The following is a 14,467-nucleotide window of genomic DNA, read 5'->3' as shown; positions in this document are numbered from 1 at the left end:
TTCCAGACTCTGTGCAAGACATTGGGCATATAGGACTGACGACAAATTTTGAGAGACTTTGTGATCTCGTGGGAAATGCAGACAAGTGATGGTCAGTATTGCCCTGTTTTAGAGGCGGTATAGCAGTGGTTCTCAACCTGTGGGTCGCGCCCCCTTTGGGGGTCCAACGACCCTTTCACAGGGGTCGCCTAAGACCATCGGAAAACACATATAATTACATATTGTTTTTGTGATTGATCACTATGCTTTAATTATGTTCAATTTGTAACAATGAAATTGGGGGTCACCACAACATGAGGAACTGTATTAAAGGGTCGAGGCATTAGGAAGGTTGAGAACCACTGACGTAAAGGAACCATACACCTGGGTCAGGGACCATACACCTGTAGTCTTCCTAAGAAAATGATTTAGGCTGAGACATGAGGAGGAGGGGTAAGCCAGGGGTGAGGACCGCCCTGGTGCTATTAGGAGGGAAGGGAGTGAGTCTGGAGAGGGAATAGCAATGATAAAGTGGGAAGATCAGTAAGGCTAGGGTACAAAGTTCTTGAGGATGCACACAATGAGGAGGAAACTGGTCTTGCAAGGTGTGTCAGGCCATAAAAACTGAACAATGCGCTGCCCTGGGGGGTGGAGGGTGGGGTCATTATCCCTGGCCCCCAGGACAGATAATCGGATTTGGCTGGGGGACCCCCAACACCTGGGGGCCTTCCTATAAGCCCATGAAAGGGGGCGGGACCATATCTGCAAGACAAAGACCCCAGAAGGTTATAAAACATGAAGCCCTCTGCGTATTTCTTCACTCTGATTTGGAAATTATCCCCGGAGTCCACTAGTGTTAATAAACAGCGTCCCTCCCTTTCTCTAGGAAGCGTGCTTGGTATTTCTGTGGTCTTCTGCAACAAGACAGGAGATTTATTCACTTCCAATGCAGAGAGCCTTACAGGGTGTTTTAAGGAGTTGAGACTTTATTACTAAGGGTGATGGGAAGCCATCGGAGGGTTTTACATAGCAGGTGATGTGACAAATTTTGGTTTTAAAGAGGACACATGTTGCAGAGAAGGGCGAGAGTGGATACAGGTCAAGTAGGAGTTGACGGTGACCAGAAGTGGGACCATGACCTTGGACAGTGGGAACGTGTAAGACGTGTGCAGGAAGAAGAGTGGTCGGTACGGGGGAAGGATTCAGTGTGGGAGGTGAAGGAGAGAGGAGGCTCCGAGTAGCATAAAACAGACTCGGGCCCGTCAGGTTTCCCATGCGCTCCATTTTTATCTGCCTCTCAGGGAATTCTCCAGTGATGGCTGGCCAGTTGGAAGGGATTGCAATGCTTTGTTGTTTACTCTCTGATCCAGGCTAGTTGTCATTTGAAGAATATCAGGTTAGGGAAAAGACTTTTGTAAATTAGCCACTTAAAAGCAGTATTCTGCCATGTTGATTCTAGTCTATAATAGTGGCTGCATATATTCCATTATATGGATGTGCTGTACTTTATTTACCTGTTTACTTTTTTTCCCCCGCGATTTTTACTTCTATTGCAGAATCGAGCTAATGCTTTTAAGTGTATCAGGTAGATTAATATGTGTATACGTAGGGGGAGATAATACTTGAAGACATGGAAATAGATGAGATTGCTCATAGAAAATATGTAGTAGGAAAAAAGTCTAGGCTTGGGATTGAATGTCCGAAGGTAGGATTGAGAAGAGATGAGAAGCAGAGATCAATTTAGGAAGAAAATCTGGAGACTGGCCTTTGGAAGCTAAAGGAAGGACAGGTTTCAGAAGGCGAGAGGAGTCAATAGAGTCAAAGGTTGTTCAAAGAATGTGGAGCATATGAGTGAAGAGTACCCATTGAATTTGTCAATGTAAGAAACACTAGAACCTGTAGAGAATTTTTGTGAGTTTACTTGAACCAAATTGTCGGCAATTGCTGGGAAGCAAATCTCAACGGATTGAGAAGATGCTCCGGAAAATGGCAGTCTTGCACCTTATTTTATACATTACACTCAAAAGAGAAGACATAAGTGGGTTACATGAAATCTGTTGGTGTTAGATTAGGGAAGGAAGAGAAAGCAAAGTGGTGAAACCTCTGGGATTGGATAAAAAGTAAAATGAGCCGTAACCGGTTTGGCTCAGTGGATAGAGTGTTGGCCTGCGGACTGAAAGGTCCCGGGTTCGATTTTGGTCAAGGGCATGTACCTTGGTTGCAGGCACATCTCCAGTAGGGAGTGTGCAGGAGGCAGCTGATTGATGTTTCTAACTCTCTATCTTTCTCCCTTCCTCTCTGTAAAAAATCAATAAAATATATTATAAAAAAAGTAAAATGATAGACACATAATTCTTTTGCATAGGGGGGTACAGGATAGTTAACAGTCAACAATTAACTCAGTAACAATAAGAGGGTTTGTGGTCTCCACTCTGTGCTTTGAGGTGTCCGCAAAAAGGAAATTAGTTTGACATTCCAAAGGTATGTTATCATAGATGCAAAAAGACAGTAGATGGGGTTAGTTAAGATGAAAATTGACCTTTGTCGGGGAAGATTCCAGCCTGGGACTTGACTACCCCACTATAAACTGCTTTTAGTTAAAAAGTTTTAATTTCAGACCATACTCTATGGTTACTTTAGGTCTCTGAGTCTGTAAGGCCACCATGCAGGCAGGCCTCCCTGAGCTTGTGAGGTTTAGTATGTGGCTCCTTTTCCTCCAAAGATTTAGGAATTTATTGGCCATTTTAGTACTCGGCAGAGCAGTTTATTGTGGGGTGGGAACCACAGTTTAGTGATGTGAAAAGTGAAACAATCAAATATTAGTTGTCGAAAGTACAGAAGATTGAATTTAGAAGAGGAGATGGGAATGAGTGAGGATTGTTGTTTTGTTGTTTCGGGGTGTGTTTTGTTTTGGTGTTGTTTCTGAAAAGAGCCTTGCAAATGTTTAAGTTCTGATGAATAAGAGAAGAGTGGGAGTTTGAAGAAAGAGGAGAGTCTGAAGTTGTGGAAGAGGCAGAGGGGACGGGATACAGAGCATGTCAGAGGTTTCGCCTCCGATCGGGAAGGGACACCCTTCTTTCCTTGTATTAGGAGATGTAGGTAGAGGTGGGTTTGTGGTGTTGGAAACTTAAGTGAAATCCCTTCTGATTATTCTGTTGGAGACAAAGTCATCTGGTGAGAATGCAGTCAGAGATTGAGAATAGGGAAGAGAGGTTTGGAAAATCACAGAAGGGAGAGAGTTTTGACCAGGGAACCAGGGAAGGATGCTTGTGGTTGAGTGATAACCATTTAGTGTAGTGTGTGATCTTTTTTCCTTTAGCAGTGTTCAGTCATCTGAGTCCAGACTGTACCATCTACCCTTTGAGAATATATATTCCAATGTATTTGCTGAATGATTGTATAACACAGAGAAATAATGTTAAAAAGTGCAATGCTGTCTATATTTTATCAGTTTCTCATACTTAAATGAAAGATAAAACCAAAATTTACTAGTGGAAGATATTTTCTGTAGATGTGTGTAGAATCTTAAGAAATTATTGAATGAAAATATAATTGAGGAAAATCAGTTACAACTTATTTAATTAAATCAATTTAGCTGTAAAAAATCTACTTGTTGAACATATAGAAGTAAAATCCTATATAATAAAGCCTAATATGCTAAGTGTCCAGTCGACCGGTTGGCCGTTCAACAAATCAAAGCGTAATATGCTAATGATATACTAAGGCCGCTCAGCTGCTCACTATGCTGTGCACTGACCACCAGGGGGCAGATGCTCCGACCAGTAGGTTAGCTTGCTGCTGGGGTTCAGCCAATCAGGACTGAGTGAGATGGGCCGGACACGCCCCGGAGCCCTACCCTGGTCCCTCCCGGGCTGGCCAACCTCCTTTTCCCTCCCTGGCCCTTATGGTGCACCGGTGGGGTCCCTCGGCCTGGCCTGCGCCCTCTCACAATCAGGGACCCCTTGTGGGATGTTGGAGAGCCCGTTTCAGCCCAATCCCGCAGGCCAGGCCGAGGGACCCCACTGGTGCATGAATTCGTTGGTAATAATACTCCCAGACACCCTAAGGTGCTCGCTCAGTGACATTCTTCTCCAGTCAAATGGATAATTAAGGGTTCATTCCAGGTTATCTCATGTTTCTGTTGGGACTGTTTTTAGTGTCCTGCTTTTAAGAAGGAAAGTATAAATAAGTCCTGGCCGGTGTGACTCGGTTGGGTGTTGTCCCATGCACTGAGGGGTTGCTGGTTCGGCTGGATCCCCATTGTGGGGCATATGGGAGGCAGCCGACCCATGTTTGCTCTGACATAGATGTTTCTCTCTCCCTTTCCCTTCCTCTCTCTCCAAAACAAACAAACAAAAACACAAAAAGAAAAGAAAGAAAGAAACTATAAATAAGCTGATCACAAACTAGTTACTTTTTGAGTTTTTATCTGGTTGAGTTCTCTGTGGATATTCAGTGTGGCCATGAGCCAATGCATCAGTTCTTCTGAAACAGTATACTAGAAAAATCGAAAAATTCCCTAGTTAGACCATTTTGTGACCACTGTCAAGTTTTAAGTGCATCTTGTGTGGCACTTAAAGTTGAAATAATTATCTGGCCCGTCAACAAATAATCCTTATGATAACTTTTTGTTCTTTCTTTATTGATTAAGGTATTACATATGTGTCCTTATCCCCCCATTGCCCCCCCCCCCCCATGATTTCTTAATTTACACTACAGTAAATACAACATTCCAACTTTTCAATTTTGACTGCAAAGGTCAGGAATTGGTTTGCTACAGAGATAATACTTAGATTTGGAAAGTAGGTTTGATAATCATAGTAATTTAGTAGAGGTAAATGTACAAGGAGAATTATGGGTCAGCTTTTGGGACTGAATAACTTTAATAGTTAAACTTTGCTTCTAGAAAGTTTGTTAAACAATGTAAAGATTAAGATTTTATTGCATTTTAGAACTGCCTTGTAAAAATATGTAGAGGGTTTTAGGCAGGTAGCAATGACTGCTGTTATTGGATACTGGTATTTTCCAAATTGGAGATAATGATGAAGTCCCTCATTCTATTTAAGATCTGAGTAGCTTTTCATTGTGCCAGACCTATCTGCTACAATCTAAGCTAAGCTGAACGTCTTACATTTGCATGTTGTTGAAAAAAGAGATATTGGATAAGAATTAACTAGGCAAATTCCTCACCACTTCTGGAAAAAGTTTCATTGATATTCATTTAGTCATACAATCCTAGTATATGATGAGTGGAGAGCACAGCCTTTTTGATTTGGATAAACTGCTGAATTTTTCAGCCAGAGACAGTTACCATTAAGATACTTGCAAGTCACGTTTTAAACTGGGTTTCAGAATAAGCTTTATTTCTCACTTATTCATTATTTTTCATGAAGAAGCTACATGTGAAAGATAAATTATATAAAAGTAACATTGAAATATTTTTTTCTTCTTTTTAGATCACTAAACAAAAATTCGACCAGAGAAAATGCTGAAATAGAAGTTACAGATGCATGGGATTTGCTGAATGAAATATAAGCAGTTAATTTTTGTAACGTGGGCGAAAGCCAAAATTGCCAAGTTACATGTGTAAATCACTGCGTTATTGCTTTAGTCATTGCCTCTATTTAGCAATGACAAGACTGGAAGAAGTAAACAGAGAAGTGAACATGCATTCTTCAGTGCGTTATCTTGGCTATTTAGCCAGAATCAATTTACTGGTTGCTATATGTTTAGGTCTTTATGTAAGATGGGAAAAAACAGCAAATAACTTACTTTTGGTAATTTTTATTCTTGGTCTTTTTGTTCTTGGAATTGCCAGCATCCTCTATTATTATTTTTCAATGGAAGTAGCAAGTTTAAGTCTCTCCAATCTTTGGTTTGGATTCTTGCTTGGCCTCCTATGCTTTCTTGATAATTCATTCTTTAAAAATGATGTGAAAGAAGAATCAACCAAATATTTGCTTCTAACTTCTATAATATTAAGGATATTATGTGCTTTGGTGGAGAGAATTTCTGGTTATGTCCACCATCGGCCCACTTTACTAACCACAGTTGAATTTCTGGAACTTGTTGGATTTGCCATTGCCAGCACAATTATGTTGGTGGAAAAATCTCTCAGTGTCATTTTACTGGTCGTAGCTTTGGCCATGCTGATTATTGACCTAAGAATGAAGTCTTTTCTAGCTATTTTAAACTTAGTTATTTTTGTAGTCTTACTATTTTTCTCCTCATTGGATACTCCCCAAAATCCAGTTGCTTTTGCATGTTTTTTTATTTGCCTGATAACTGATCCTTTCCTTGACATTTATTTTAGTGGACTTTCAGTGACTGAGAGGTGGAAACCCTTTTTGTACCGTGGAAGAATTTGCAGAAGACTTTCAGTTGTTTTCACTGGAATGATTGAACTTGCATTTTTTATTCTTTCAGCATTTAAACTTAGAGACACTCATCTCTGGTATTTTGTAATACCAGGTTTTTCCATTTTTGGAATTTTCTGGTTGTTTTGTCATATTATATTTCTTTTAACTCTTTGGGGATTTCATACCAAATTAAATGACTGCCATAAAGTATATTTTACCCACAGAGTAGATAACAACAGCCTTGATAGAATCATGGCATCCAAAGGGATGCGCCATTTTTGCTTAATTTCAGAGCAGTTAGTTTTTTTTAGTCTTCTTGCAACAGCTGTTTTGGGAGCAGTTTCCTGGCAGGTAAGCTTATAGTTTGTTTATTATGTCAGTGCCTGTGATGTGTGATTAAATGTTTGCTTCAAGTGTTGAATTATTAGAATTGAAAGGTCAAGTTCCTGATTTCAAAAGGAGATTCTTTTTTATGGCACTTAATCAATTTTGTTCATGGAATTGAAGTACTAAATGAACATTGATAGGATAATTTAGTTTGATCTCTAGCAAAGAGGCACCAAAATGTTAGGCATACTCAACATGTGACATGCCTCTCACCTTTGCTTGTTCATTAATGAATGAAGTACTCAAAGATTAAATATTTTTTAGAATATTAACATTTGAAACATTTGAAAGGTGTTTAGAGATTGTACCTTAATTCTTTCATTAAAAATTGTGTGTGTGTGTGTGTGTGTGTGTGTGTACGTATGTATAATATTGATTTCAGAGAGGAAGGGAGAGGGAGAGAGAGATAGAAACATCAGTGATGAAACAGAATCATTGATCGGCTGCCTCCTGCACGCCCTTTATGGGGGATAGAGCCCAAAACCAGGGCATGTACCCTGACCGGGAATCAAACTGTGACCTCCTGGTTCATAGATCGACACTCAACCACTGAGCCACACTGGCCTGACAGTTCTTTCTTTTTTATACATGAGGAAACTGAAAGCCAGAGAAGACTTTTATCCAGAGTCACTGGTAATAGCCAAAACCAGTTTACATAGCTTCTATGTAGTCTACTGGTCTCACTACAGCACATTTCTTTTACATAGCCATTTCTCTTAAGATTTTATATAAAAGGTGGTGTAATGACATATCAGGTACTTAAATACAAATTAAAGGCTCTCCTAAGAAAGGAAGAAAAAAGGTTTTACAATACATTTCCTGTTGCCCTAGCATGGATAGAGTGTTGGCCTGGGAACTGAAGGGTCCCAGGTTCAATTCCAGTCGAGGGCACATGCCAGGGTTACGGTCTCAATCCTCAGTAGGGGGCCTGCAGGAGGCAGCTGATCCATGATTCTCATCATTGATGTTTCTATCTCACTCTTCCTCTCTCCCTCTCCCTTACTCTCTGATATCAATAAAAAGATATATATATATATATATATATATATATATACACACACACACACACACACACACACACACACTTAAAAAATAACTCAATATATTTGAATGTTACCAAAGACATTTAAACTGTGGTCGGAGTTTATATCTACAGTATTAATAAATCCAGTCTTCCATTCATGGAACATTTATTGAATGAGCTATATGTCATGTACTATACTGTGTGACCTCAAGATGACTAAGAAATGCCTCTGTTCTTAAAGAAGACACAGTCTCTAATAGGATGGGGAATAGACAGGCACGTAAACAAACTATTATTACAGTGACGCTCAGGTTGGGATGTAGAGCATAAAGGAAGGTTATTTCTGCTTTGCACTAGTTAGTTGCTGCAGAATGATTTCTAGATTTGAATATTTGAAGGGAGATGTGGAGATTTATCTGGGTATAGTGCTTTTTAGTCAATGTAGGCTAGATAAGGGAGCCTGTGGGACTCAACCAAAAGATGTAAACATTGTGGGCGTTGCCCCTATTATATCTTCCTCACTTTACTTGCCAAATGCTAGGGACTATCATGATGATGATAGTGCTAGGGACTATCAAGATGGTGATGGTGATGGTGGTGGTGGTAGTTATGATGGAGGATAATGTGGGAAACTCTAGCAAGAGTTCTCCTACCTCTTCCTCCCTTCTCAAAGAGTTTACTACCTATGTTTTCTTCTAGGAGTTTAATGGTTTCACATATTACCTTTAAGTCTTTATTTTGAGTTTATTATTGTACATAGTATAAGAAAATGGTCCAGCTTTTTTTTTACATGAATCTGTACAGTTTCGCCAACACCATTTATTCAAGAGACTGTCTTTTCCCAACTGTATAATGCTGCCTTTTGTGTTGTACTAATCTACACTAATAAAAGAGAAACATGGTAATTAGCGTACGACCGCTACCCTTTTCATTGGCTAATCAGTGAGTATATGCAAATTAACTGTCAGCCAAGATGGCGGCCGGCAGCCAGGCATGAGGCTTGCTTGCTGCAGACTCCAACGTTCCCCGCCTCACTTGCCGGCCTCTCAGTTGCAACTCTAAGCAACTATGTACTATGTTGCAAATAAGAAGGTATACAAAACCCCAGAAACCAGCCGGACTGAAACCCAGCCGGACCGAAACTTTGTATCAATGTTTTCAGCAGCGAGACCTCAGCGCTAAAGCTGGCCCAGAATAAAAAAAATAAAAAAAAGAAAACAAGGAGCAGTTGGGAGCTCCAGTCACTCGCCACCCAGAAAACAGCCCTCAGCCCCTCACCCAGACTGGCCAGGCACCCCAGTGGGGACCCCCACCCTGATCCAGGACACCCTTCAGGGCAAACCAGCCGGCCCCCACCTGTGCACCAGACCTCTATTCTATATAGTAAAAGGGTAATATGCCTCCCGGCACCGGGATCAGCGTGACAGGGGGCAGCGCCCAAACCCCCTGATCGCCCTGCAGCTCTGTGTGTGACAGGGGGCGGGGCCACAACCTCCCTATCCGCCCTGCTCTGTTTGTGACAGGGAAAGGCGCCCCAACCCCCTGATCAGCCCTGTTCTGTGCCTGATAGGGGGGAGCTCCCCAATCCCCTGATTTGCCCTGGGGCTCTGTGTTTGACAGGGTGCGGCGCCCCAACCCCCCGCCCGCCCCCACGGGCCCTGCTCTGTGTGTGACATGGTAGAGCCATAACCTCTCCATCGGCCCTGCCCCGAGTGTGACAGCGGTGGCGCCCCATCCCCCTGATCGGCCCTGCTCTGTGGGTGATAGAGGATGGCGCCCCAACCCCCCTCCACGGGCCTTGCTCTATGTGTGACAGGGTAGAGCCATAACCTCCCCATTGGCCCTGCCCTGAGTGTGACAGGGTGCAGCGCCCCAACCCCCTGATCCGCCCTGCTCTGTGCATGACAGGGGGCGGCGCCCCAACTCCCCAATCAGCCCTGGTCTGAGCCTGACCAGGGGCTGCACTTAGGGATTGGGCCTGCCCTCTGCCACCCGGGAGCAGGCCTAAGCCAGCAGGTCATTATCTCCCGAGGGGTCCCAGACTGCGAGAGGGCACAGGCCGGGCTGGGGGACCCCCCTCCCCCCGCCCCCCGAGTGCACAAATTTTTGTGCACCGGGCCTCTAGTTTACCTATAAGTGTGAGTTAATTTCTGGGCTTTCTGTTTTGTTTCATTGTGCCAGTAGCATACTGTTCTGAAGTCAGCTTGAAATCAGGAGAGTGATACCTCCAATTATGTCCTTTATCAGGATTGCTTTTGTGGTTCCATATAAATTTTAGGGTTATTTGTTCATGGAATCTGTAGATTGCTGGGTAATAAGGATGTTTGATATTAATTCTTCCATTCCACAAGCATGGTATATTCTACCATTTGTGTTGTCTTCATTTTCTTTCTTCAGCATCTTACAGTTTCCAGAGTCTAGGTCTTTTGCCTTCTTAGTTAAATTTATTCCTAAGCCTTTTTTTTTTTTTATGCAATTGTAAAGGGATTTGTTTTCTTAATTTTTCTTTCTATACATTATGGATGTATAGAAATGCCACTGATATCTGTATATTAATGTTTTATGCTGCAACTTTACTGAATTTATTTACTGAGATAGTTTTTTGGTGGACACTTTGGGTTTTCTACATAAATCATGTCATCTGTGAATAGTGACCGTTTTACCTCTTCCTTTCCACTTTGAGTGTCTTTTATTTTACTTTCTTGTCTGATTGCTGTGACTAGGAATTTCAGTAGTATGTTGAACAAAAGTGATATGAATAGGCATTCTTATCTTATTCCTGATTTTAGGGGGAAAACTTTTAGCTTTTTACCATTGAGGTTATTCTACCTGTGAGTTTATCATATATGATCTTTATTATGTTGAGATATGTTCCCTCCATTTCCATTTTGTTGAGAGTTTTAATCATAAATAGATGTTGAATGTTGTCAAATGTGTTTTTTTGCTTGTTAAAATAATCATGTTTTTTGTCCTTTTTTTGTTAATGTATTGTTGTATTACATTGGTTAGTATGCAGATATGATTTGCATGCAGCTATTGAACCATTCTCACATTTCTGGAATAAATCCCATTTGATCATAGTGTATGATCCTTTTAATATGTTGTTGAATTTGATTTGCTAATGTGTGAGAATGTTTACATCTATGTTCATCAGGGATATTGGCCTGTAATATATTTTGTAGTCTTTGTCTTGTATTGATATCAGGGTAATGCTGTCTTCATAGAATGAGTTTGGAAGTATTCCTCCCTCTTTAATTATCTAGAATGTTTCGAGAAGGGTAGGTATTAATTTTATTTAAGTACTTGCTGTAATTCTCCTGTGAAGCTATCTGGTCCTGGACTTTGGTTTGTTGGACGTTTTTTGATTACTGATTCAATTTTGTTACTACTAATTGGTCTGCTCAGATTTTTGTTTCTTCCTGAGTCAGACTTGGAAAATTGTATGTTTCTTGTAATTTATCTGTTTCTTCTATTTATTGGTGTATAGTTCATAGTAGTCACTTATGATCCTTTATATTTCTGGTTTTGAGTTGTAATTTCTGATTTTATTTTGTTCCTTTTATTTTGATGAGTCTAGCTAAAGTTTTATAAATTTTATCTTTATTTAAAACTACAAACTCTTAGTTTCATTGATCTTTTCTATTAATTTTTACTATTTTATTTATTTCCACTCTGATCTTTTTTTAATTTTCTTCCTTCTACTAACTTTGGGCTGTGTTTGTTCTTTTTCTAATTACTGTTGGTATAAGGTAAGACTGTTTATTTGAGATATATTTTGTTTCTTTGGGTAGACTTGAATTGCTATGAATTTCCCTCTCAGAACTGCTTTTTCTGTGTTCCGTAGATTTTGGGTCATTGTGTTTCCATTTTCATTTATCTGAAGATATTTTTTTAAATTTCCTCCTTAACTCGTTGATTATTTATGAGCAAGTTGTTTAGCCTTTACGTGTTTGTTATTTTCAGTTTTTTTTAAGTAATTGGTTTCTAGTTTAATACCATTTGGTCAAAAAAGATGCTTTAAAATAATTTTTTTTCGATTGCAGTTGACTTACAATATGATATTAGTTTCAGGTGAACAACATAGTGATTAGACATTTATATAATTTATGAAGTAATCAACCCAATAAATCTGACACCATATACAGTATTATTGACTATATTTCCTATGCTGTACTTTACATCCCCATGACTGTCCTGTATCTACCAATTTCTACTTCTTAATTCCTTCACATTTTTTACCTAGCCCCCTAACCCCCTGCTCCTTCTGACAACCATCAGTTTATTCTATGTATCTATGAGTCTGTTTCTATTCTGCTTGTTCATTTATTTTGTTTATATATATTCCACATATAAATGAAATCATCTAGCATTTGTTTTTCTCTGATGTATTTCACTTAGTATAATATTGTTTAGGTCTATCCATGTTGTTGTAGATGGCAGGATTTCATTCTTTTTTATGTGTAAGTTATATTCCATTGTATGTGTGTATCACTCTTTATCCATTCATCTAACGATGGGCACTTAGGTTGCTTCCATATCATAGCTATTGTAAATAATGCTGCAGTGAACATATGGGTGCATATGACTTTTTAATTTAGTGTCTTGGGTTTCTTCAGATAAATACCAAAATTGAAATTGCTGGGTCATTCTTTCTCTCTTGTTATAGCCTGTGTTTTGGTCTGGTATAGTATGCTTTTTTGTTTGTTTCAATTTCCATGAAATATCTTTTCCATCTTTTTACTTTCAGTCTGTTTTTTTCTGATCTGAAGTAAGTCTCTTGTAGACAGCATATATAAAGGTCTTGTTTTGTTATTTGTTCAGCTACTATATGTCTTTTGATTGGAGCATTTAATCCTTTTGTTCTTTGCCCTGTACACCTCTCTTGTCTAGATAGCATTGAGTTTCATCTTGAGCATAAACACCTTTAATTTTTGAAAATTAAATTTATTGGGGTGACATTGGTTAATCAGAGTATATAGGTTTAAAGTGTACATTTCTGTGATACATGATCTGTATATTGCTTTGTGTTTCCACTACCCAGAGTCAAATCATCTTCCGTCACCACATACTTGACCTCTTCACCCTTTACTTTTCCCTAACTCCCTTTCCTCTGGTAATCACCATACTTTTGTCTTTGTTTATAAGTTTTTTGTTTGGTTGGATTTTTTTGTTTGTTGCTTTCAGTTTTTATCCCACATGTAAATGAAGTCATATGGTTCTTAACTTTTTCTGTCTGACTTATTTCACTTAGCATGATATTCTCAAGGTTCATCAATTTTGTGTCAAATGGCAGTATTTCGTCTTTTCTTATGGCTGAGTAGTATTCCACTGTATGTATGTACCACATCTTCTTTATCCAATCATCTATCAAAGTACACTTCATTGTTTCCATGTCTTGGCCACTGTGAACAATGCTGCAATGAAACATAGGAGTGCATGTATCTTTTTCGAATAAATGTTTTCAGATGTTTTGAAAGAGGACTCACTAGATCATATTCTTAATTTTTTGAGGAACTGCCATACTGTTTTTCATATTAGTGCTACCGCTTTACATTCCCATTAGCAACTTTTTTACCACAACTCTCCAGTACTTGTTATTACTTGTCTCGTTGATAATAGCCATTCTAATAGGTAAACACCTTCAATTTTAAGAAGAGCTGTGTGCTCCCTCTGGTTCCACAGACCCTGCTGATGCCAGCATAAATGGCCTTGGACCACAGCCTTTCAGACATTTGTTGTGGTAAAAGTCCTGTTCACAGCAGGCCTCCACATGACCCGCGATGGCAGAAAGAGCCCAACACCATTTTATTGTGTAGACTGTCCGTACCCCATTGAATGTTCTTGCCTCCTTTGTCATATATTAATTGACCATATGCGTGTGGGATTATTTCTGGGCTCTCTGTTCTGTTTCATTGATCTATGTGCCTGTTTTTATGCCAGTACCATGCTGTTTTGATTACTATAGCTTTGTATTACAGTTTGATATCAGGTAGCATGATATTTACAACTTTGTTATTTTTTTTCAAGGTTGTGTGACTATTTTGTGTCCTTTATGGTTGCATACACATTTTTGGATTATTTGTTCTAGTTCTGCCTCCACTGAAATCTTGAACCCCTCAAAGTTACTCATGAGGGTTATAATCAACCTCTTTCAGTTCTTATTAATGTTGATATTTGACCTCTTCCCATGAATTTTCTTAATGGCATCTAGAATGGTGAATCCTTTTTCAGAAGGTTTTCAATTTACTTTGCCTGAATCCATCTGAGGATTCGCTATCTATAGCAGCTATATAGCCTTAGAATAATAACAGTTGAAAGCCAGAATGACTTCTTGGTCCATGGGCTGCAGAATGGATGTTGTGTTAGCAGGCATGAAAGCAACATTAATCTCATTGTACATCTCCCTCAGAGCTCTTGGGTGACCAGTTGCATGCCAGTGAGCAGTGATGTTTTGAAAGGAATGTTTTTTTAGCTGAGCAATAGGTCTGTCATCCAGGCTTTCTTGTTCCAACTATGGAGCACAGGCAAGGTAGATTTAGCACAATTCTTAAAGGCCTTAGGATTTTGGAGAGAGAGGTGGTGGAAACTGAGCATTGACTTCCACTTAAAATCAGCCCTAACAAGAGAGTCGGCCTGTTCTTTGAAGCCAGGAATTGACTTCTCTCTAGCTATGAAGTCCGGAATGGCATCTTCCAATAAAAGGTTGTTTCTTCTACAT

The 14,467-nt window shown here is 39.6% G+C and overlaps 1 protein-coding gene across 5 annotated transcripts in view; it reads left to right on the top strand.

Annotated features, from left to right (window-relative positions):
• TMEM168 (transmembrane protein 168) overlaps positions 1-14,467 on the top strand; it is a 28,420-nt gene continuing 13,953 nt past the window's right edge. Inside the window, exons 1-2 of one of the 5 annotated variants that reach the window (XM_014462158.2) lie at positions 1-91; positions 5,436-5,657. In XM_014462158.2, coding sequence (XP_014317644.1) covers positions 5,562-5,657 — 96 coding nt within the window. In that variant the 5' untranslated portion in view covers positions 1-91; positions 5,436-5,561. Of the gene's footprint in view, positions 92-5,435; positions 6,690-14,467 lie in introns of those variants that run through there. The other 4 variants (XM_006096221.3, XM_023760059.1, XM_023760060.1 and 1 more) reach the window with 4 other exon arrangements.

The sequence above is a fragment of the Myotis lucifugus genome, unplaced genomic scaffold (assembly GCF_000147115.1).
Source record: "Myotis lucifugus unplaced genomic scaffold, Myoluc2.0 scaffold_171, whole genome shotgun sequence".
Taxonomy (NCBI): Eukaryota; Metazoa; Chordata; class Mammalia; order Chiroptera; family Vespertilionidae; genus Myotis; species Myotis lucifugus.
The sequence above is the reverse complement of the archived record's forward strand: the minus strand, read 5'-3'. Positions and strand labels throughout refer to the sequence as shown.